We start from the raw sequence: 25,802 nt of genomic DNA, 5'->3' as shown, positions 1-25,802 counted from the left end.
TGCAGATACCACCACCCATATGAATGGAGGCTTACCGAAAGGTTGGGACCCAAAACAGCGTATGCTGTATGAGTCAAGAAAGCTTAAGAGTTGCCCCTGGCAGATGATAAGGAGATCCCAACGGTACACTGGAGTCCTAGGGGTGCCTCACCGAGGTGTCTTTTCTGTGTAGAGGTTAGAGACGTCTGCCATGGAAACAGCCCAAGTCTTCATTAGAGAGATAGTAAGGCTACACGGGGTTCCTGCGGACATTGTTTCGGACAGAGGGGTGCAGTTCACCTCTCGCTTCTGGAGGGCTTTGTACAGGGCTCTAAAGATTGAACTGTCCATGTCCTCGTCCTATCACCCTCAGACCAATGGGCAAACTGAGAGGACGAATCAAACGCTCGAGCAATATCTCCGATGCTTCACCTCCTTTGTTCAGGATGACTGGGTATCATTACTACCCCTGGCAGAATTTGCCTTTAATAATGCTAATCATTCGGCTACAGGTCAGTCTCTATTCTTTGCCAATTACGGGTACCATCCAACCTTTCTACCTGATCTCATCCCGGATTCAACAGTCCCGGCGGTCCAGAGTACCGTCGATTTCCTGACTCGTAATAGCAAGATATTACAGGAAGCCATGACCAGGGCACAAGCAACCAATAAGAGGATGTTCGACAGGAAGAGGAGAGGGGAATTATGTCTGCAACAGGGCGATCAAGTATGGTTATCCACCACCAATCTTAAGATGGCTTGCCTCGCAAGGAAATTGGCACCCAAATTCATTGGTCCCTTCCCAGTAAAACGGAAATTAAATGACGTTTCCTGTGAACTTGCCTTACCGGAGTCCTTGAAAATCCACCCGGTATTTCATGTTTCACTATTAAAACCTACAGTGCCTGATCCTTTTCCAGACAGAGGATCAAGACCACCTGAACCTGTAATCATTGATGGAGATGAGGAGTTTGAAGTAGAGGCCGTCTTAGACTGCCGAAGAAGAAGGAACCAGCTACAATTCTTGATCAAATTTAAGGGTTACGGTCTGGAAGAAAATTTCTGGGAACCCCAATGGAACATTCACGCTCAAGAATTAATTCAGGCCTTTTTCCGCAGTCACCCTTGGGCACCTGGAGGTTGCCCTTAAGGGGGGAGCACTGTCTGGGATGTACTGTCCGTTTCAGAAGGCGTGCGCCTATGCGCGAGTCACAGACCTCGCGCACAAGTGTGCGCATGCACGCACGTTAGACGCGCTTTGGCGCCCAATAGTCCATAAAAGATGCTCAATGGCGCTGCCCCTTGCGGTTTGATCTGCTTCTGTTCCCTGTGTTCCTGATTTGTACCAGTACTCTGTTCCTGTGTTGACCCGGCTTCCTGATGCTGCTTATGTCTCCAATCCTGACTTCGGCTCGTTTGGCCCTGCTCTGTTACCTGTGTAAAAAAGACCCAAATTGGGTAAAAGCTGCGCTTAGATTAATAAAAAGAAAAAAGCTGCCAGCACCCTGAAAAAATCCTGTATCTGACTTCCAAAAGTATAATAAACAATAAAGTGCAGCGCTAATATGATATGTGAAAAGATACAATTGAGTTCCGCCAAGTGACATATAAAACAATTAGTGACAAAACATATTGCGAATACAAGTAAGAAGCAAAACTGAAATCACAAGTGTATGTGAGAAAAATCCAAAAGTTCTTAATAAGTCCACAAATATATAAATAAAGAACACCCATCCAAGAGAGGTTGTGACGAAAGGTGCCTAGATGTGATCCACCAAAACATGTATGAGTAGAGTCTGCTTACCAGACGGCGATGACTGCTATTATGGCAGTCTCGCCCAGCATAGGGATTATGGTCTCCCAAAACCCAAGGTACAATGCAGGATCAGTAGTTCTAATACGAGATTGCTGGTTGTGTAAGTTCAGGACTCAGGACTGAGTCCTGAACTTACACAACCAGCAATCTCGTATTAGAACTACTGTTCCTGCTCTGTTACCTGCCTGCCTGTTGCCTGGACTCTGACTATTCTCTGCCTGCCGTTTCTGCTGTATTCCCTGATGTGTATGACCCGGCTAGTCTGACTCCACTTCTGTCTGCTGATCTGCATCTGCTACTCTGCAAACCTGCATCTGCTGACCTGCATCCGCTGCTCTGCAAACCTGCATCTGCTGATCTGCATCCGCTACTCTGCAAACCTGCATCTGCTGACCTGCATCTGCTGCTCTGCAATCTGCACCTGCTGACCTGCATCCACTTTGCTGCTAACCTGCATCTGCTGACCTGCAACCACCACTCCAGCTTCCACGCGAGGAGACCACTTCAAGCAGTAAGGACTCAGGCACTTTTACCTCACTGTGCTCTTACCGCCACTGTTCCCACTCCAGTGGTCTTCAAGCCAGGGGGGTACGAGAGGTCTCCCTCCACACGTCAGACTCACATCCCAGGTACGTTACACGCGTACTTTAGACCGGTTGCATACTGTCCTCTTATTGGGTGTTCCGAGATTGCAAATATAAATTTTTACTATACTTACCTTGGGTTTACGTGCTTTAGTCAACCTACCACTAATGCCCCCCCAATACTACCCTCTGGAATATGATCCGCGATGACTATCTCTACCTCTGGACCCTTCCCTGTCGCCTAGTTTAAAAGCCCCTCTAACTTTTTGGCCATCTTCACTCCCAGCAGATCTGCACCCTCCTCATTTAGGTGCAAATTGTTCCTTCTATAGAACTGGTGACCGACTGAAGTCGGCCCAGTTCTCCAGGAACCCAAACACCTCCTTACTACACCAGCTCCTCAGCCACTTGCTTACTTCCCTAATCTCCCTTTCTGATGTAGCTTGAGGTACCGAAGTATTTCTGAGAAACTACCTTGGATGTCCTTTTCCTTTTAGCTGCTAAGTCCCTAAAATCGTTCTTTAGGACACTCCATCTGCCTCTGACTTTGTAATTTGTGCCAACGTGCACATGACACCTGGGTCTTCCCCAGCCCCTCCCAGTAATCTGTCCATCAGATCCGTGATGTGCCGAACCCGAGCACCCGGTAGACAGCATACAGTTTGGCACTTCAGGTCTTTGTAACAGATTGCCCTCTCTGTCCTTCTAAGAATTGAGTCCCCTACCACCAGAATCTGTCTTTCCTTTTCCTTCGCTTCCCCCCCCCTCTCACTGGAGGAGTCCTTCCCCTGGCAGCTAGGGGAGTCCCTCAGCTCCAGCAATGCTGGTCCCTGACTGGTTTTACCAATGTCACTCAATGGGGCATACTTATTGGGATGTTCCAGCCCAGGATCAGCCTCCCTGGCACTTTCCCCTCTACCCTTCCTGACTGTCACCCATTTACTTTTTTCTAGTGCCTGCACCTCTTTGTCTCCACCCGCCTCTGTGCTGACCCCTGCCGACACCTGCCGGGTACGTTCTCGACTCTCTTTTAGTATGGAGGGTCTTCTCAGTGCTGACAGTTGCTTGCCTAGATTCAGAACCTGGGCTTCCAGGGAATAATGTGCTTACATTTTGCACAGCAGTATTCGTCCTCGATCAGATGATCAAGGAACGTATACATGCCGCAAGATGTACACCGAGTCGCACCTCCACACTCACCGGGCATCGTACCTACTAATTTAATGAGGATTGGGGATTATACCCTGTCCACATTAACTAACAACTAGCTTCCTGACACTAATACTCACCAATACACAGGTACTCAACAATCCAATACACAGGTACTCACAGCCCACGTGTACTCGTGTACACCAGCTCCAGCCAGTGTCTCAGGTCCTGATTGGATAGATTTATAGCAGCGCAGACATTGCTCCCACTGCTGGGAATCAAATCCAATGACCCGGGAGCCGGGGGGCAGGGCCAAGTCCTACTGTCTATGTCAATGGACGTAGCAGCAGGACACAGGAGCATGCCTGCATGAGTGCCCCAAGGGAGAGTGGCTCTTCAAATGGGCACTTGAGAATAGGAGGAGCCAGGAGTGCCACTGAGGAACCCCAGAAGAGGAGGATTGGGGCCACTCTGTGCAAAACCAACTGCACAGAGGAGGTAAGTATGACATGTTAGTTATTTCAAAACTAAAGATAAAAAAGAAGCTTTACATATCCTTGAAGGAATGATGAATGGAGAAATGTACCAAGACATGCTTGATAAAAATCTGCTGCCAATGCCATCTATCAGGATGATGAAGATGAAACGAGGGTGGACATTTCAGCAAGGCAAAGGGGTCAATTCACTAAACTTTACCGCATGCGATAAGGGTATCCTATTACTCATTTGCATATATTATCACATGCGATAAATTAAGTCCAATTCATAAAGAAAAAAAATAATGATTATCCATTATTTACCGGGGGGGGGAGTGCTGGTAAATATCGCTTTAAAAACTCTTAAAGTGATTGTAAGGCTTCATTTCTTTTTTTTGTTTTTTTTTTTTAAATAACATATCATACTTACCCACACTGTGCAGTTCGTTTTGCTGTGTGGCCTCGATCCTTGACTTCTGGGGTCCCCTGACGGTGCTGGTAGTTCCACCCCGCATCGTATAACCTGCTAGAACGCTCTCCCGGGGTGTTACCTTGCGGCCATGCTCCCCAGTCCAGCCTTTGAGTCCATAGACGCAGAATGCCTGACTCGGCCTCGCCCCCGGCGCCCACATCATTGGATTTGATTGACAGCAGCAGGAGACAATGGCTGTGCTGCTATCAATCTATCCAATCAAGAGCCGAGACAACGGGCAGAGGGGAAGACCGCGTCTCTGGCATGTGAATTGTAGGACTCAGGTGAGTAAAACGGGGGAACCCTCACACTGTTTTAAGACAAATGGCTGGTTGCTAACGAGCGGGACAGGAAGCCGGCCACCGCATCCTTAACAATGGATGACTCATCAGCTGTCAGCGGGTTCCCCACTGACAGCTGAATGTAAAAAAAAGCCAACAATTAAAAATTATTTAATGATGTTTAAAAAAAAAAACAGCGTGGGGTCCCCCCATCCCAATGCATACCAGGCCCTTTAGGTCAGGCATGGATTTTAGGGGAGCCCCATGCCAAAATAAAAAAAATCATGGGGTCCCCCCAAAATCCATTCCAGACCCTTACCTAAAATTAAAAGCATTACCCCACGCTGTTTTTTTTTCATCATTTTTAATTGCCGCTGACAGCTGATGAGTCATCTGTTGTTAAGGACATGGTGACCGGCTTCCTGGCCCGCTCTTTAGCTCAATGCCCGCATTAAATAATGCCCCAATTACCGCTAAATCGAACAAATAACGCATTCGGTATTTACCGCAAAATTCTTAATGATTGAACACTTGCACAATTGTTACCGCATGTGGTATTTTACCGCATTTTATTAGCTGTTATTTAACTTTTAGTGAATTGACCCCAATGATCTCAAACACAAAGCCAAGGAAACTCTCAATTGGTTTCAAAGACGGATAAAAAAAAAAAAAGCTGCTAGAATGGCCCAGCCAATTACCTGACTTCTAAAAAATCTATGGAAAGAACTGAAGTTCAGAGTTTATAGAAGAGGCCCACTGAACCTTCAAGATTTGAAGACTGTGTGGAAGAATTGGTCAAAATCACATCTGAGCAATGCATGCGACTAGTTTCTCTATACAGGTGTCTTGAAGCTGTCATTAGCAACATAGGATTTTGTATGAGGTATTAAATTAATGTTATTTAGCGTGTTCGATACTGTTTGCCTGTGTCATTCCATTTTATTACACATAACTTAATTTCTGAAATTATTTGTTTTGGTTTCTTTGTATGTATGGATTGCATGGGTGGTTACCGACATATGATGAACATTTAATGCCAATAACACCTTTAGAAACATATTTACCTAGAAAAATGGTGACGTGTTGAATATTTATTTTACATGCTAAATATATACACACATATATATATATATATATATATATATATATATATATATATATATATATATATATATATATATATATATATATATATATTTTCAGTGCCTTGCAAAAGTATTCACCCCCCTTGGCTTTTTACCTATTTTGTTACATTCCAGCCTTTAGTTCAATGTTTTTTTTAATCTGAATTATATGTGGTGGATCCGAACACAATAGTCTAAGTTGGTGTAGTAAAATTAGAAAAATATATAGATAAAACTATTTTTCAGAAAAAAAAAAACTGATAATTGACATGTGCGTATGTATTCACCCCCTTGTTATGAAGCCGATAAAAAGCTCTGGATCAACCAAAACCAATTACCTTCAGAAGTCACATAATTAGTGAAATGATGTCTACCTGTATGCAATCCAAGTGCCACATGATCTGTCATTACATATACACACCTTTTTGAAAGGCCCCAGAAGCTGCAACACCTAAGCAAGAGGCACCACTAACAAAACACTGCCATGAAGACCAAGGAACTCTCCAAACAAGTAAGGGACAATGTTGGTGAGAAGTACAAGTCAGGTTTAGGTTATAAAAAAATATCCAAATCTTTGATGATCCCTAGGAGCAGCATCAAATCTATCATGACCAAATGGAAAGAACATGGCACAACAGCAAACCTTAGACAAACCTAAAGATTAAATCCTACAAAGGGGAGACTATTCAAATACAAGTGTTCAATTGCAAAGAATGTTCTGAAGAATACTATGGAAGGATATTTGAGCTTCCCTGCAGCTTTCCTTCTACCTCTTTCCTGCTACTTCCCTTGTTTGTTTATTAAAGCATTGGAAAACCTACTCAAGTGTTTGGTGCTTGTGTCATCCGGAGGTAAACTCAACGGAACCCTAGACCCAGTGCCGGTGAAACAGAGGTATCGAGAGTGAAGGTAACAGCCCGCTTAAACCAGCAGCTCCACCGAGAGATATTGATACATGTGGGGGCGTCGTCCGGGATTTGTTAGCCATCAATTCTCGCAACCTAGAGAGGTGTTTCACCGGGAGTTCACGGTGAGAGCTGGACTTTGTCATTTTCTCAGGAGAAGAAGAGGTTAAAAGTTGCAGGACTTTATTTCTGAGTGCGTAGGCGGCGGGCGCCAGTAAAAGCCCGGGAGCTACGTGATCAGAAGAACAAGTGGGAGGAGTCTACCCTACTTGATACCGCGTGGGACGCGTGTATGTGTTTGGCGCCAGAGAAGAAGAGAGGCCTCGTGATCGTGCTGAGAAGATCAGAGTGTGGCCATGTCTTTTTCGGCGATGCAGCCAATTATGGGACCAAGAATGTTCCATGCGAGTACCGTGTCGAGTACTGTGCTGACCGAAACCCTGCTTACAGATACCGGTATTCATCTGAAGCCACAGGGGAGGTTTGTTCTCTATACCGTCGGAGATATCGAAGGGCTGGGCATGATTTGCCACAAATGTGAAGGACTGGGCGTACATCTCCATCCGTTTGGTCGCTGCCCGCAATGTGGAGAATATTTGTGGTGGAGCAACCTACCATGTCGCCCCGTGCTTATCGTATGGACTGGGCTACAGGTGTCACTACAGTAGAAGCTGCTACTTCTGCTGGAAGAAAACGGCAGGCCATGACTTTGCCTGTTGTTGCCGAGAATGTTTCGGAGAGAGACACTGCTGTTACCGATTCATCAGCGGACATTACTTTGATTTCCGCGTCCACTACACCTATTCCTGTTGTACCTATCCAGAAGAAGGTGGGATATGTGAAGGCTTCCCGCGGCCATGGCCGAGGCCTACCCCAGAGACTACCCGAACCGGATCCAACAAAGTCCATGTCAGGAACGGGTGAGCAATTAATGGGAAATGTATCTGGGACTGTAAAAAAATATCTGCCAGCAGAAGAGCTGGGAGATTCAGAGATAGAATACATGTCGGATCTCTCCGGTGATGATGACCTATTTGAGACTATGTCACAAGAGCTGTTATGGGCCCAAGGCGAGGATGTCGCCTCTGTTTTGACTTTCCCTGAATGGACAGCCCTGAGTTCTGGGAAGACGTCACCCTGTGTGGAGCCACACAGCACTGTAAATGAGACATTGTCAAAAGTTGCTAGTTCACTTCAGACACCGGCTGGGTCTATGGTGAGCAAGTCATTGGATTCATGTGTGCCTCCTGGTATGGGAAAACATAGATCCTTACCGAAACTTGCACGTTTGCAGAGAATGTTGAACAAGCGTGTAGCTACGGAATATGGTTTGGAGTTCCCATATGTTCCTCAGGACATAATGCAAGTGATTGAAGTTAACCGTGAGCTTTGGTACAGTGAAGCTGTTTGGGACTATTTGTCTGTGCCTAAGCCTTTCCGAAAAACTGGTTGTTCTGTTGCTATGGATGAACGCTTCAGTGGATGTTTTATGCACTGGAACTATGGTCGGCACATTCATGCTGACAAAGTGGTCATTTGCAGACCCGGAAAAGATGACGTTGTATATTCCATCACTACAGTGGATAAACTGGGAAAAACACTGACATTGCCAGATCCCCGGTTTTATTGGTAATTATGGACAAAAGAACTTTGGGGTAGTTAGTTAGTTAGTGTCAGTACATAGAGATCTTCGTGGTCAAGATCTGAATATTCATCTCAGTGTTTCAAATCCAAGGACTTCTTTTTGCTAGCCGGATTTCCTTCATTTAAGAAAAATTGTGTATATATATATAGGGATGGACTCCTAAAGATTATTCTCATATAGATAATGGGAAAAAAGTTTCATTTTTTCAAATGAGACTTTGCTCCTGAAACTGTATAGGTCGCATGTATGTTTAATATGTTTTCCTTTTCAGGAACTATTTGATCTCCTATCAAGCTGTTAGGCTTTTCAGCTAAAATAGTGAGGTTATGTACAGTCATAGGATGGTTTTGTTTGCGGATGTGAACATATTGTTTTACAAATGTTAATCTTATAATGTCTTTCTACTGTCTTTCCTTCTTCTTTACTTAAATCCAAGTTTTAAGCTCAAATACCTGCTCTCAGGCCTGGGAGTTATTGTTTTTGTTACAGACATTGAGGACAACGTGTCAGGGAAATGCCAGAATCAGGGCCTGTCAATATAGGCATTTCCCCATGCGCCTGCGTGGTAGAATTGCACATCGGCACGTACCATTTCACAGTCGGCGGGTACGAGCGCGTGTTCCGATCGGATCCGCTCACGTGGGTGCACAACGCAGCGCATCGTTACGAACGCGTGCACGCACATCGGGACGTTCCCCTGGCGGGCCTATATAAAGACGGCCATGGCCTGTGTTTTGTTGCTGGTTTGTCTTTTCAGCTCCTGTAACCTGCTCCTGAATCCGTGTACCTGTGCCTACCCGTTGTGACCTGGACCAACCCCGACTCTGCTTGAACCTCTCTTGTGCTTGACCCTCGGCTGCCTTCTGGACTTCGCTACCTGCCTGACTGCCTGTGTTTGACCCTCGGCCTGCTCCTGGACTCGCTTCTGCCTTACCCTACTGTGGATTATCTGCCTGCCTGATTACCTGTGTTTGACCCTCGGCCTGCTCCTGGACTTGCTTCTGCCTTACCCCACTGTGGATTATCTGCCTGCCTGATTACCTGTGTTTGACCCTCGGCCTGTTCCTGGACTTGCTTCTGCCTCACCCTACTGTGGATTATCTGCCTGCCTGGCCACCTGTGTTTGACCCCTGGCCTGTTCTTGGACTTTGTCTCAACCTTATCCAGTGTTGGACTTTTGCCTACTTGCATACCGGTGTTTGACCCTCGGCCTACTTCCAGACGTCTGCCTTGTGGTTGACCCTCAGTACCCGGCTCAGCTACCCAGCACAGATCTCTTCCCTGCCTGAAGAATCGCCCAGCTCCTCTAATACCTGCTGGCGACCCGTGCTTCTTCGTGCCCAATACCCGCTGTGCCACTTCCAGAGGGTATCGTGCGCCCAGCTGCAGGGGGAGCCTCTCTCAGCAACTCGGCCTTGGTGAGTACCTGACAGTACAAACCAGCAATGAGCGAGGCCGACAGAGCTGGCTCTCCCCTTGAGGCACTCTGCCAGCAAGTCACAGCCCTCACCCAGGCTGTCCAGAGACTCCAAGACGGCTACTTTCAGATTGAGGGTCGTCTGCAACATCTAACCACATTTCCTAACCCCTCGGACGCCGCATCAGCATCTGCTAGTGGAACATCTCCCTCTCGGGATCAAGCCAACCCGGCTTCTGCAGCAGTAATGGCCTTACCTGAACCCAGGGTTCCCATTCCGGAACGATTCTCCGGTAACCGGAAGAAGTACAGGGCATTTAGAAACGCTTGTCTACTATACTTTGCCCTTCAACCCAGGACTTTTTATTCTGAGACTGTGAAAGTGGGGTTCATTATCTCTTTGCTTTCTGACGAACCGCAATCCTGGGCTCACAACCTCCTTGAGCAGAAGAGTCCCCTCCTTGACTCTGCAGATGCATTTTTTGTTTCCATGGCCCAGCTATACGACGATCCTCAGCGTACTGCCACGGCTGAGTCCGTCCTGCATACCCTGACCCAGGGAAAGAGACCAGTGGAAGATTACACTGTGGAATTTCGAAAATGGTCAGGGGACACCAGCTGGAACGAGGCTGCATTAAAATATCAGTATCGCCAGGGACTCTCTGAGATCCTAAAGGATGAACTGGCTCGAGTGGACACCCCGGCCTCTCTAGAAGACCTGATCCAGCTCGCTATTAAACTGGACAGACGCCTCCGGGAACGTCGCAGCGAGCGTTTCCAGTCTCCAAGGCCCACTTGGATGATGCCACGGGTACCACCTGTTCTTGCACCCCCTACAACTTCTTCATCATCCTCTCATGGTGAGCCCATGCAACTGGGTCTAGTTCGACCCCCACTCTCTCCTGATGAAAAGCTCCGCCGGCGCCAGGCCAACCTTTGTCTATATTGTGGAGGAGCCGGTCACTTCCTAAACAACTGCCCTGTGAGACCCAGTAAGTACCGCACTCGGTCTGCCACCAACTTTCAAGTCGCTAATTCAAGCCAGTCTCATCTTGTCCTCATGATCTCATTACAGGTGGCGGAAGAGAAGGTCCGGTTGCCAGCCATCGTTAACTCAGGAGCCTGCAGTTGCTTCTTGGATGCATCTTTGGCCCAAAATCTGCACATCCCTCTCCGAGTTAAGGAGCAACAGCTACAAATCCATCTGGCAGATGGATCCCTACCTTGTTCTGGCCCTGTCACACAGGAAACGAAGCCTATCCTCACTCATATAGACTCAGATCACTCCGAATTTCTTTGCTTTGACATTATAAGTTCACCGATGTTTCCCATCATTTTGGGGTTTCCATGGTTGCAGGCCCATGATCCTCAGATAAACTGGAGCAAGAAAGAAGTCCTCTTCTCTTCCATATACTGCTCTCAACACTGCTTTTCACCAAAATACGACAGAACGGTTCCATGTCTGACGTTACAACCAGTACCGGATAATCTCCAACATGTCCCAGCAGCATACCATGAATTCCTGGACATCTTTGATAAGAAGAAAGCTGACAGTCTACCTCCACACCGACCCTATGATTGCCCCATCGACCTCCTACCCGGTTCCGAGATCCCCTTCGGCCGCATTTTCCCTCTATCAGAGATCGAGCTAGAAGCTCTTCGCTCCTACATCAATGAAAATCTTGAAAAGGGATTCATCCGGGCTTCTTCTTCTCCAGCTGGAGCGGGAATCTTTTTTGTGGAGAAAAAGGATGGATCCTTGAGGCCTTGTGTGGACTATAGGGAGCTTAACAAAGTTACCATCAAGAACAGGTACCCGCTCCCTCTTATTCCTGAACTGTTCCAGCGTCTCCGAACCGCCCAGATCTTTACTAAATTAGATCTCCGGGGGGCGTACAATTTGGTTCGGATACGAGAAGGAGATGAATGGAAGACAGCTTTCCGGTCCAGATTCGGGCATTTCGAATATTTGGTGATGCCTTTTGGTCTCTGCAATGCCCCGGCTACATTTCAACATCTAGTCAATGACATCTTCCGTGAGTATCTAGATAACTTTGTAATTGTTTATCTCGATGACATCCTGATCTTTTCCACCACTTTAGAAGCACATCGTACCCATGTGAAGAAAGTACTCTCGGTCCTCAGAAGACATGGCTTATACTTAAAGGGGGAAAAATGTGACTTCGAGAAAACCACCATCCAGTTCCTTGGATTCATTATTTCAGTAGGAGGGGTCGCAATGGATCCGCAGAAAGTTAGGGCCATCCAGGAATGGCCAGCTCCCATAGATAAAAAGGGAATTCAGCGATTCGTTGGCTTCGCCAATTTCTATCGCAGATTTATTAAAGGTTTCTCCTCTATCATCTCCCCTATTACTCAACTAACTCGCCAGCAGACTAGGTTCCAATGGTCCCCAGATGCTCAAGAAGCCTTCGATGAACTAAAGAGACTGTTTACATCGGCTCCCGTCCTCCAACATCCCAACCCAGTCCTACCCTATGTGCTTGAAGTGGATGCTTCCGAGTCAGCAATAGGGGCAATCCTGTCTCAGAGAAGTGGCCAAAAAGCCTTGCTCCATCCGGTGGCCTTTGCCTCTCGCAAGCTCACCCCTCCTGAGAAGAATTATGATGTCGGGGATCGGGAGTTACTTGCTATAAAGTTTGCCTTAGAAGAGTGGAGATATCTGCTGGAAGGGGCTTCCCAACCCATCATGATCTTCACTGACCACCGTAACCTAGAATATCTTCGAACAGCTAAACGCCTCCGACCTCGTCAGGCCCGTTGGGCCTTATTCTTCTCCAGGTTTAACTTCCATATTACCTTTCGACCTGGCTCCAAGAACGGGAAGGCGGACGCACTTTCCCGTATGTTCCCAGAAACCAGTGGACCGGAAGAACCCGGAACCATCCTAGCTCCTCACCACTTTCTCAGCCTGGTTCAGCCCAACCTTAGGTCAATTATCATACAGGCTTCCAGTCAATGTACAGAACCTGAAGTATCCGCCCTAGAAAAGAAGGATGGTCTACTTTGGGCCCAGGACAAGGTATTTGTGCCACTACCAGTAAGACTTCAGATTCTTCAAACCTTCCACGATCACAAGTTGGCAGGACATTTTGGTATACAAAAAACCTCCGAACTAATTAATCGCTCGTTCTGGTGGCCGGGGTGGAGACAAGACTGCAGAAGATATATACAATCTTGCATCACTTGCCAACGCAATAAGGGATCTAATGCCAAGTCGTGGGGACTTTTAAAATCTTTATCTATACCAGAACGTCCCTGGACAGAGGTCTCTATGGACTTTATTGTCGATCTGCCTCCTTCCGAGAAGTTTACTACCATCTTAGTGGTTGTTGACCGCCTTTCAAAGATGGCCCACTTCCTGCCATTAGTAGGTACCCCCTCTGCTTCCACAACCGCAGAGGTTTTTATAAAAGAAGTAGTGAGACTCCATGGCGTCCCCCACAACATTGTATCCGATAGGGGGATTCAGTTCACGTCAAGATTCTGGAAGGATATGTGCAAGTCTTTAGAAATCAAGACATCCCTTTCTTCCGCCTATCACCCACAAAGTAATGGCCAGACAGAAAGAACAAATCAATCCTTAGAGCAATACCTTCGATGTTTCTGCTCCTGGTCCCAGGACAACTGGTCTTCCCTCTTACCGTGCGCAGAATTCGCCTACAACAATTCGGTACATTCCTCCATCAACCAAACACCTTTCTGGGCAAACTATGGTTTTCACCCTTCCTTTCTCCCGGATTCTATTCCCGAAATCACTACTCCCGCAGTACAAGACCGTATACGTGCCATTCAAACAAATTTTCTGCAAATTCAGGAAACGATGAAGAAAGCTCAAGAAAGTTATGAAAAATTCTATAACAGGGGAAGAAGAAGTAACCCAAGTTTCAAGGTTGGAGATAAAGTTTGGCTATCAGCCATCAACCTCAAATTGCCTTGCCCATCACGCAAATTAGGGCCAAAATTCATTGGTCCTTTTGAAATTAAGAGAGTTGTAAACCCCGTGGCTTTTGAACTGACCTTACCTGGTTCTTATCGGATACATCCGGTGTTCCATGCCTCCTTACTAAAACCGGTCACTCCTAACTCTTTTCCAGGACGGGAAGAACTACCTCCTCCACCAATCCGGATTGAAGGGGAGGAAGAATTCGAAGTGGAGGCAATAGTAGATCACAAATGGAGGGGGGGGCAGGAACAGTATCTAGTTAAATGGAAAGGGTACCCCCCGGAGGACAATTCCTGGGAGCCCGCCAGCAATATTCATGCCCCTCGTCTTGTGCGAGAGTTTCACAGAAGACATCCTGGGATCCGAGCTAGGTTGGGCACCCGGAGGTTGCCCCTTGGGGGGGGGCACTGTCAGGGAAATGCCAGAATCAGGGCCTGTCAATATAGGCATTTCCCCATGCGCCTGCGTGGTAGAATTGCACATCGGCACGTACCATTTCACAGTCGGCGGGTACGAGCGCGTGTTCCGATCGGATCCGCTCACGTGGGTGCACAACGCAGCGCATCGTTACGAACGCGTGCACGCACATCGGGACGTTCCCCTGGCGGGCCTATATAAAGACGGCCATGGCCTGTGTTTTGTTGCTGGTTTGTCTTTTCAGCTCCTATAACCTGCTCCTGAATCCGTGTACCTGTGCCTACCCGTTGTGACCTGGACCAACCCCGACTCTGCTTGAACCTCTCTTGTGCTTGACCCTCGGCTGCCTTCTGGACTTCGCTACCTGCCTGACTGCCTGTGTTTGACCCTCGGCCTGCTCCTGGACTTGCTTCTGCCTTACCCTACTGTGGATTATCTGCCTGCCTGATTACCTGTGTTTGACCCTCGGCCTGCTCCTGGACTTGCTTCTGCCTTACCCCACTGTGGATTATCTGCCTGCCTGATTACCTGTGTTTGACCCTCGGCCTGTTCCTGGACTTGCTTCTGCCTCACCCTACTGTGGATTATCTGCCTGCCTGGCCACCTGTGTTTGACCCCCGGCCTGTTCTTGGACTTTGTCTCAACCTTATCCAGTGTTGGACTTTTGCCTACTTGCATACCGGTGTTTGACCCTCGGCCTACTTCCAGACGTCTGCCTTGTGGTTGACCCTCAGTACCCGGCTCAGCTACCCAGCACAGATCTCTTCCCTGCCTGAAGAATCGCCCAGCTCCTCTAATACCTGCTGGCGACCCGTGCTTCTTCGTGCCCAATACCCGCTGTGCCACTTCCAGAGGGTATCGTGCGCCCAGCTGCAGGGGGAGCCTCTCTCAGCAACTCGGCCTTGGTGAGTACCTGACACAACGTCTATTGTAGTAGGGGGAGTATGTAGCGCTGGTAGATTTTTTGATCTACCGCTGATAGGTAAATTTAGTGGGTCGCTAATTAGAGGAAGTTAGATTTGCCTCTGCTCCAGCTTGGCTGAGTTGCATGTGGTTCCACACTGTGCCGGTGGGTGTCATTGTCATCATGGGCCAGTGTTGGAAAAGCAACGTGTTGAAGCGTATGAGTGCTCCTCTGTCCCAGAGATAACTCGGTGGAGGTGGTCCTCCGAGTTGTATTCTGGGAGAGGGTATTTATGGGACAGACACCATATTTTGGGGTTCGTTTTCAGCCACCTGCTGGCCCTCCTGGCCGACAGGTATGTGTTAAGAGTACCGCCTCGTGGTCCTCCGTTCCGGAGGCCCACGTCGCTGCGGTGTGTGTGGTGGGCCCAGAAGCCTGTCTGGGGCCTACCACAGCAGCAGAGGAATGGTCCTGAGCTGTCTATCCTGAGTGAAGAAGCTGGACAACCGAGAAGATCCCAGGGGAGGACCCGTCATGGAAGGATCATGCAGAGTGCTGGTCTGGAGAGGGGCCTGGTGACTCTGTTGGAGGACGCATCCTGAAGTAGTCTTACTGCATAGTACTGCCGGGTTGGCTTAAAGGTTCAAGTACTGTTTCTGACATTCATCACAAACCAATACCTCCTGTGGCAGAGGATCGTACGGGTTTTATTCCAAACAAGTCTGTGGCAGAGACTTTTGTTCATGCTACATACTGGCTGCTAGGCAAGTGAGAGATGTTTATCCAGGCGGGCAAAGATTAAATCCTACAAAGGGGAGACTATTCAACTACAAGTGTTCAATTGCAAAGAATGTTCTCAAGAATACTACGGAAGGGTATTTGAGCTTCCCTGCAGATTTCCTTCTACCTCTTTCCTGCTACTTCCCTTGTTCGTTTATTAAAGCATTGGAAAACCTACTCAAGTGTTTGGTGCTTGTGTCGTCCGGAGGTAAACTCAACGGAACCCTAGACCCGGTGCCGGTGAAACAGAGGTATCGAGAGTGAAGGTAACAGCCCGCTTAAACCAGCAGCTCCACCGAGAGTTATTGCTACAGTACTGTAGCGGGATACAAAGTTGTTGGTAGAACTGACAACAATGCTTCTCTGCAAATTGCTAAGTGAGCCACGTTCATCAGCAGCTGCATTGGAGCTGACAATTCTGTTGGTAGCGCCAACCAATAAAGATAATAAAAGGTATAACGAGTCCAGAGACGGGTAACAAAAATGGTGAAAGGTTTGGGAGATAAAACATATCAAGAGAGACTTCAGGAACTTAATATGTACGGTCTGGAGGAAAGAAGGAAAAGGGGAGACATGATTGAAACCTTTAAATACATCAAGGGGGTGAATAAGGTTCAGGAGGGCAGTTTTTTCAATATGAAAACCAAAATCAAGAACACGGTTACATGACTTCAAACTAACTGGAGGAAAGTTCAAAACTAATTCTAGAAAGTATTATTACACTAAAAGGGTAGTTGAAGTATGGAATAAACTTCCAGTAGAGGCAGTGAGACAGTCAACCGTAAATGGATTCAAACATGCATGGGACAGGCATAGATCTATACTCAGACAGAGAAATCAACAAAATAAAAAAATGGGCAGACTTGATGGACTACTCAGTCTCTTTTCTGACGTCACTTTTCTCTGTTTCTATGTTACTAAACAGTGCAAAAATCAAATTGTTCAGCAAAGAGGGTAGACATTGCCTGGAATTTCTGCAACATAGACTTAATATTGTCTGCAATTCATTTTTCCTAGCAACAAAAACACTAAGTAGAGAAATATACTTTTGATATCAGTTTGAGATGTGTCTGAGATCATTTAAATTTTCTTATAGGTGCCGTTTACCTGCATTTATCCTATGTCTGCTGTTTATCTATTCCCATAGACTTATATGGAGGAAAAGGCAGTTTTAGTCAAAAAATTCCCTTTGACACTGGCCCCAAGAGGCTGGCAAGAGGTCTAATACTTACAACGGTTTGCATGCTGTAAGGCGAATTGAAAGCTGAATGCAGAGAAGAACAGGAAGAAAACAGAAATATCGACTCATGATCATCAGTGGAGTCCCACGAGAAATGTATTATGTAGTTTCAAAATTGCTTTTATTTAGAGATCAAGCCCAAAAGAGCAAAAGTCAAAACTGATTTGCTTTAATTGGTTACACATTTTTAACGGACAAGAAATCACGTGGTTTCTAATGGTCAACCTTTAGCCAAGGCCTGTTTACAGTGTAAATAAATTAATAATAGTAAATAATATTTTAAATGAAAAAAAAAAAGAATAAATGTTCAGTTTCACATTTTGGTGTGAGGCTAAATGGTGTATTCAGGGGTTTTGCAGATGCCTTGTAACTATGGATGCAGCTGCCCATTTTTTTTTTTTTTTTTGTCGAAATACAGAGACGGGTAACAAAAATGGTGAAAGGTTTGGGAGATAAAACATATCAAGAGAGATTTCAGGAACTTAATATGTACGGTCTGGAGGAAAGAAGGAAAAGGGGAGACATGATTGAAACCTTTAAATACATCAAGGGGGTGAATAAGGTTCAGGAGGGCAGTTTTTTTCAATATGAAAACCAAAATCAAGAACACGGTTACATGACTTCAAACTAACTGGAGGAAAGTTCAAAACTAATTCTAGAAAGTATTATTACACTAAAAGGGTAGTTGAAGTATGGAATAAACTTCCAGTAGAGGCAGTGAGACAGTCAACCGTAAATGGATTCAAACATGCATGGGACAGGCATAGATCTATACTCAGACAGAGAAATCAACAAAATAAAAAAATGGGCAGACTTGATGGACTACTCAGTCTCTTTTCTGCCATCACTTTTCTCTGTTTCTATGTTACTAAACAGTGCAAAAATCAAATTGTTCAGCAAAGAGGGTAGACATTGCCTGGAATTTCTGCAACATAGACTTAATATTGTCTGCAATTTATTTTTCCTAGCAACAAAAACACTAAGTAGAGAAATATACTTTTGATATCAGTTTGAGATGTGTCTGAGATCATTAAAATTTTCTTATAGGTGCCGTTTACCTGCATTTATCCTATTTCTGCTGTTTATCTATTCCCATAGACTTGTATGGAGGAAAAGGCAGTTTTAGTCAAAAAATTCCCTTTGACACTGGCCCCAAGAGGCTGGCAAGAAGTCTAATACTTACAACGGTTTGCATGCTGTAAGGCGAATTGAAAGCTGAATGCAGAGAAGAACAGGAAGAAAACAGAAATATCGACTCATGATCATCAGTGGAGTCCCACGAGAAATGTATTATGTAGTTTCAAAACTGCTTTTATTTAGAGATCCAGCCCAAAAGAGCAAAAGTCAAAACTGATTTGCTTTAATTGGTTACACATTTTTAACGGACAAGAAATCACGTGGTTTCTAATGGTCAACCTTTAGCCAAGGCCTGTTTACAGTGTAAATAAATTAATAATAGTAAATAATATTTTAAATGAAAAAAAAAAAGAGTAAATGTTCAGTTTCACATTTTGGTGTGAGGCTAAATGGTGTATTCAGGGGTTTTGCAGATGCCTTGTAACTATGGATGCAGCTGCCCTTTTTTTTTTTTTTTTTTTTGTCGAAATACAGAGACGGGTAACAAAAATGGTGAAAAGTTTGGAAGATAAAACATATCAAGAGAGATTTCAGGAACTTAATATGTACGGTCTGGAGGAAAGAAGGAAAAGGGGAGACATGATTGAAACCTTTAAATACATCAAGGGGGTGAATAAGGTTCAGGAGGGCAGTTTTTTTCAATATGAAAACCAAAATCAAAAACACGGTTACATGACTTCAAACTAACTGGAGGAAAGTTCAAAACTAATTCTAGAAAGTATTATTACACTAAAAGGGTAGTTGAAGTATGGAATAAACTTCCAGTAGAGGCAGTGAGACAGTCAACCGTAAATGGATTCAAACATGCATGGGATAGGCATAGATCTATACTCAGACAGAGAAATCAACAAAATAAAAAAATGGGCAGACTTGATGGACTACTCAGTCTCTTTTCTGCCATCACTTTTCTCTGTTTCTATGTTACTAAACAGTGCAAAAATCAAATTGTTCAGCAAAGAGGGTAGACATTGCCTGGAATTTCTGCAACATAGACTTAATATTGTCTGCAATTCATTTCTCCTAGCAACAAAAACACTAAGTAGAGAAATATACTTTTGATATCAGTTTGAGATGTGTCTGAGATCATTTAAATTTTCTTATAGGTGCCGTTTACCTGCATTTATCCTATTTCTGCTGTTTATCTATTCCCATAGACTTGTATGGAGGAAAAGGCAGTTTTAGTCAAAAAATTCCCTTTGACACTGGCCCCAAGAGGCTGGCAAGAAGTCTAATACTTACAATGGTTTGCATGCTGTAAGGCGAATTGAAAGCTGAATGCAGAGAAGAACAGGAAGAAAACAGAAATATCGACTCATGATCATCAGTGGAGTCCCACAAGAAATGTATTATGTAGTTTCAAAACTGCTTTTATTTAGAGATCCAGCCCAAAAGAGCAAAAGTCAAAACTGATTTGCTTTAATTGGTTACACATTTTTAACAGACAAGAAATCACATGGTTTCTAATGGTCAACCTGTAGCCAAAGTCTGTTTACAGTGTAAATAAATTAATAATAGTAAATAATATTTTAAATTAAAAAAAAAAAAGAATAAATGTTCAGTTTCACATTTTGGTGTGAGGCTAAATGGTGTATTCAGGGGCTTTCCCTTCCTCTTTAAGATGCTTGCAGAAAGATTCTAGAGTGTTGATTTTTGGTTAAAGGTTTCCCGAGATGTCCTTCAATTAAGTGGAACAATAGAGGATGCTGTCATTGACTTGAGTATACCAGAGTGTTGACTCTTGGTCAGCTGAATAGACAGGTTTAGGTTTGTTTTTCACTAGCTTGGACAAATATAAAGAGATAAACTCTGTTTTTTCTAAACAGTTAGGCCAGCCATACACGGAGCAAATTCGATCGAATCCCCCATTCATGCTTGAGATGCCGTCCCCTGCACCTGAAGCCAATTAAAGAATCAGCTTAGGTGAGGACATCGCTGGATCCCTGGACAGGTAAGTGCCCTTATATTACAGTATTTGTAGCTGCCGACTTTTCATTTTTTAGGGGGAGCCTGGAGCTCCTCTTTAGGGCATAATTTATTACCAAAGTTTCTGTATATTATATATAAATAAATCTGAGAGCTAAATAAGTAGCTTCAGCACATCAAAGATTATAGTAAAAAAAAATACAAAGGTTTATTATAATCAAATAATTTACTGTAGGTTCACATCTGTGCGGGCTGCACTTAATGTGTTTTTTAGGCTCATTTTGCCGTGCGTTTTGCATTTTTGAACATGCTTTTTTGATGCGTTTTATGTTTTTCTTTCACTTTAGTTCACGGTGTATAGCCCCCTTGACATCGGCAGCCCAGCATGCACCAGTCTATGACATCACAGGGGGACGGTGCCACCAGGTGATGTTGCCGGGTGGCCCCGCCACATAGCTATTTAGGAAAAGTAACATGGCAGGCCAGGCAGACAACGGAAGCGTTCATCGGGAACAGAGCTGTTTTAGTTTTTTTTCTTTATCGGGTCCGGCAGTGGCATCTTTACATCGGGAGACATTGTTTTTTTTTTTTTTTTAATATAGGATTTGTCAAAAACATGTGTATTGTCTTTATTTATTAAAATATTAATTTTACTTTGTACACTTTTTGGTGAATTGGTAGGGAAACTATGTACCCCATACTCATTCACATAGGGGGGGCGGGATCTGGGGGCCCCCTTGTTAAAGGGGGCTTCCAGATTCCAATAAGCCCTCCCCGCCTGCAGACCTCCACAACTACAGCCCAGGGTTGGGGGGAAGAGGCCCTTGTCCCCATCAACATGCCCCTTGTTTAGGGCATGTAGCCTGGTATGGTTCAGGAGGTGGGGCGCTTGATCGTCTCCTCCCTTTCCTGACCTGCCAGGCTGCATGCTCGGATAAGGGTCTGGTATTGATTTTGGGGGGGGGCCCAACGCCATTTATTAAAAAATTTTGGCTTGGGGTTGTTCTCAAAATCCATACCAGACCCGAAGGGCCACAAATGTACTTCTCTGTACTTTCTCCAGTTCCCCGATATCCCCTCGGAGGACCACCAGGCTTGAGGGGAAAATGTCTATGGAAATCATGGAGGACAGGGCAATGTACATCCGAGGATGAGACCCAAGAGTGTTCCTCCGGACCGTGCCCTTGTATGCCGTACTGTATGCGCCCATGGAACCTACGGGAGTCAACAATGGACAGGGTGAGGACGTGGCAAAGCAGTTGCAGACCAAAGGTTTTAATCAGAAGACATGAAATACATTCAAAATACACATATTAGAAGAAAGGTCTAATGCGTAAACCACTGGGTTAATCCTGCGGTTAATCCTGCGAAGAATACGGAAAGGCCCAATAAACCGAGGTGCGAACCTCAGTGAGGGAACACGAAGTTGGAGTTTGCGAGATGACAGCCAGACCCTGTCCCCAACCTGGTAGGAAAGCGCAGGCATCTGTGGTCAGCATGGAGTCTGTACCTATCATTAGCATGTCGCAAAGCCTCCTGGACTTGTGCCCAAGTGGAACGAAGACCACGGAGATACTCCTCTAATGCAGGAATACTCTGCAGAACAAATGAGTCGGGCAACATGGAAGGTTGGAAACCATAATTTGCCATAAACGGGGACAATCAGGATGCAGAATTCAAGGCACTGTTTTGAGCAAACTCTGCCCACAGTAATAGGTCTGACCAGTTGTTATGATGGTCAGAAATATAGCAACGTAGGAATTGCTCCAAGGACTGATTGGCTCAATCTGTGGCTTCATTAGACTGCGGGTGATACGCAGAGGAGAAACCAAGCTGAATTCCCAACTGTGCACAAAAGGCTCGCCAGAACTGGGACACAAACTGACTACCCCTATCTGAGACAATCACCTTGGGTAGCCCATGTAAGTGAAAGATCTCCGGAGCAAAAATGGAAGCCAGTTCCTTAGAAGTGGGCAACTTCTTAAGTGGAATACAATGACACATCTTTGAGAACTGGTAAACCACCATAAGGATAACTGTGTTGCCCTGGGAGTTGGGTAACTCCACAATGAAATCCATAGACAGGTGGGTCCAGGGCCTCTCTCCATTGGGTATGGGTTGTAGGAGCCTCACTGGAAGGTGTCGTGGAGTCTTACTTTGAGCACACACGGAACAGGCAGCTACGAAGGCAGTTACATCAGCACGTAGACTAGTCCACCAGAATAGTTGGGAAATGACCCAAAAGAGTTGCTTCTTCCCAGGGTAGCCAGCAGCCTTGGGAGAATGGTATGTCTGGAGCACGGCAGTACGGAGACTCTCTGGGACAAAGCAGTGGTCACAAGGTTTCCCAGGAGGAGCATGGACCTGAGCAGCAAGAATTTTGTCACCCAAAGGAGAAGTGAGACTTGTGCGAACCGTAGCCAGAATACCATCAGGAGGAATCATAGGAACCGGAACCGACTCCAACTTGGAAGTGGAGGAAAATTGTTGTGACAAGGCATCAGCCCTTACATTCTTAGTACCGGGTAAGAATGAGACAATGTAATTAAATCTTGACAAGAAAAGAGCCCATTGCGCCCTTCTGGGAGAGAGCATTTGTGGCAAACTGATCCCTGCGGTGATTCAGTTCATCCAATCTGGAAAAAAATATTACCAACAAGTGGATTGACTTCATCTTCTGAATTCATGGCCTTCGCCTACTGTCAGAAACCATGAAATCAGACCGAGACAGAAGTACAGTTAAATCACACTTGTTTAGTAATAAAAGTAAAAAGAACAAAGTAGTTAAAACATAGCCAAAGTTCAGTAACTGGAACGGATAGTCAGCCAAGTCAGAAGTCAGGGATCAATGTAGTGGAACAGCAAGCAGGATCTGGAGCCAGAAGGGATGTCAGCAAAGCAAGTCCTGAACAGGATCGCAGGAGATAGTTTCTGTGATGTTGACCAACGCGAAGGCAGAGAACCTCTGGACTGGACCAGTTTTCTTATGTCTTTTGTGTTCACCTGTCTCTCGTCTGAATACCCAGACTAACAAACTTCTCAGAACTTTCCTTTTTACCTTTTGTCTATACTAATACTTTGATGAGACGGATTTTGAATAATGTGTATATATAAAATGAATTTGGAATCTTGGAGGCAGTGGAAAAGGATATGTGCCTCTCTGCCAAAAAGCAATTTCAGTTGACCCTTTGAATGAGATTAGGCCAATCGTTGAGATTGAAACGCACCTGTGGGCATAGAGCTATGTTTCCACTGGTGCAACTCCAAAGTCGCATGATTTAGATTGTGACTGTGAGGTGCGACTTTGGTGCGGCGGTGGTGTGGCTTTGAATGCAACTTTGATGCAGATTTACACTCTGGGTCGGAGTCGCATCAATGTATATAAGGTATATTGGAAAGAAGAAGGGGGGATTCCAGATGGTGTAGTACATTTTTTAAAACATTTTATTATTTAAAAGCTTCAGATACTCACATTTACAATAGCAGTAAAATTCAAAACACCACGAGCAGCGAGCTCGCCGATGTCAATATAACTTATATACATACCAACTGAAGGAGTGATACCATTACCGCAATTGGCCACAAAGGAGCAGATATATACTATTATACTTAAAGCGCAAGATCAAGAGCACGATTACCATCAGGATATACAGTGGGAACACCCGTGATCTGGGAACATACACCCGTGAACACCCGTATATGGGAACATACACACCATATATGTATAATCTTATGTATGCATCAAGGTTCACAGTTTGCCCTAATTCCCATGCCATCAGCATTTCTACACTTCATCATTGATCAGTTTACAAAAGAATGCAAACCAGGGAGGAGGGGTAATAAGCACACCTGGGCTTGGCTTTACTTAGGAAGGGGGTGTGCTTACCTTTCCTCCTCCCTGGTTTGCTTCCTGTGGGGGACCATATTTCTCACATAGAAAGAGTTCTATGTACACCCCTATGTTTACCACCACCTCAAATCCATAAAACTAGAATTGGATGCTGATTGTTGGAACCTTCTTAGGGAGTAAGCAGGTAGAACCAGTTTTATTATTTTTTTAATAGGTAAGAACCAATTTTATAAAAACCTCAGATATCTAGGTCTGGTAACCTGTTTGCCATTGATGTATGTGAAATCACCATACCAAGATCGATATAGTTCTCTAACGCCCTCAGAAACCCAAAATATCATAATGGATGTTCAAGTAATTCTTGATGGGGTCAAAGTGCATGCATCTACAATCAGGAAGAGGCACATAATATGTGAGAAGGGTACATTACATGGGTGCAGGGATATTACGTGGGAGCAGAGCATTTTTTATGGGAGCAGGGTATTTTGCATGGGAGCAGGGCACATTACAAAAAAGAAGGGCACATTGCATGGGAGCAGGGCACATTACGTGGGAGCAGAGCACATTACATGGAAGCAGGGCACATTACATGGAAGCAGGGCACATTACGTGGGAGCAGGACACATTACATGAGAGCACTGAACCATACATGAGAGCAGGGCACATAATGTGGGACCAGGCCACATTACAGGCACACATCAGGGCACAGTACATGGGGCACACAACAGGGCACAGTACATGGGGCACACATCAGGGCACAATACATGGGGCACACAGTAGGGCACATTACAGTAGCAGAGGTTTCCTTCATATGCACAGATGAAGGCAGGGAAGCAGCTGTGATCAGTCCTCTTCTGGCGTGCTATTCCTGCTGGCTCCTCCTCCCTTCCTGTCTATTCCCATGTAATGTCACATACAAGCATGTGGGATAGACAGGAGGGGAGGGGCTGGAAGGGAACAGTGTGCCACAGTCAATACTATCACAGCCGCTTCCCTGCCTAGCTTAGTATAGGATGTGATCTACCCGTCAGTTGCCTGTGACTGATGAATAGATGACAGCAGAACCCCTGAGGACTTCTTGCGGAACCCTAGGGTTCCACAGAACCCTGATCGAGAAACCCTGCCTTAAAATATATAAACACAGACCAATTTGCTTACAGATGTGAATATGATACACTTGAAGGGGATTTATTGTTTTTCAGGCTCGGTTTACACATGCAGGGGGCAGTAAAAGCAGATTATTGAGTGGTGGTTTTACCACCCCTTGACTGATCACTGACATGCAGCTACTCGAGACTATACACATGGCAAAAATTAAACAGCATGTTGCTTTTGGTGGGAGATGCCACAGGTCTATGGAGCCTGGTGCAAATGTGGAATGAAAGTGCAGCATTTATAGGGTTAAATTAGGTAAAGAGTTGACATATCACCTCTTCAGTGCCAGTCAAAAGCCCACTGAAAGCAATCCATCGCAGATCGCTTTTCAAAAGGGGCAGTTCCTAAACAGTTTATTAGCTTACCTTCTTGATACGTTTTGAGACAGGGAACCAGGGACAGTGGGAATCTGTCATATGTAGAAGTGGTAGAAATACAGCTTTGTTATATGATGCATGGCTCCCGCTGAACGGGGGCAGAAGAAGCTAAAGTTAGATTACTTGTCTGAACACCCAAACAGCTAAAATTTGGTCTGAATCTAGGTTCAGACTGAACTTTTGGCTCATCCCTAGTTAAGAAAA

The 25,802-nt window shown here is 45.3% G+C and overlaps 1 protein-coding gene across 1 annotated transcript in view; it reads right to left on the bottom strand.

Moving 5' to 3' along the window:
- The window catches only part of LOC141110023 (complement C3-like), a gene marked incomplete in the record, with an annotated part of 333,270 nt that extends 315,966 nt beyond the window's left edge, over positions 1 to 17,304 (bottom strand). The window contains 1 exon segment of the mRNA XM_073601271.1: positions 17,149 to 17,304. Coding sequence (XP_073457372.1) covers positions 17,149 to 17,231 — 83 coding nt within the window.
- Positions 17,305 to 25,802: the final 8,498 nt, after the last annotated feature.

The sequence above is a fragment of the Aquarana catesbeiana genome, linkage group LG01 (genome assembly GCF_042186555.1).
Source record: "Aquarana catesbeiana isolate 2022-GZ linkage group LG01, ASM4218655v1, whole genome shotgun sequence".
NCBI classification, from domain to species: domain Eukaryota; kingdom Metazoa; phylum Chordata; class Amphibia; order Anura; family Ranidae; genus Aquarana; species Aquarana catesbeiana.
This window is presented reverse-complemented; position numbering and strand designations above follow the sequence as displayed.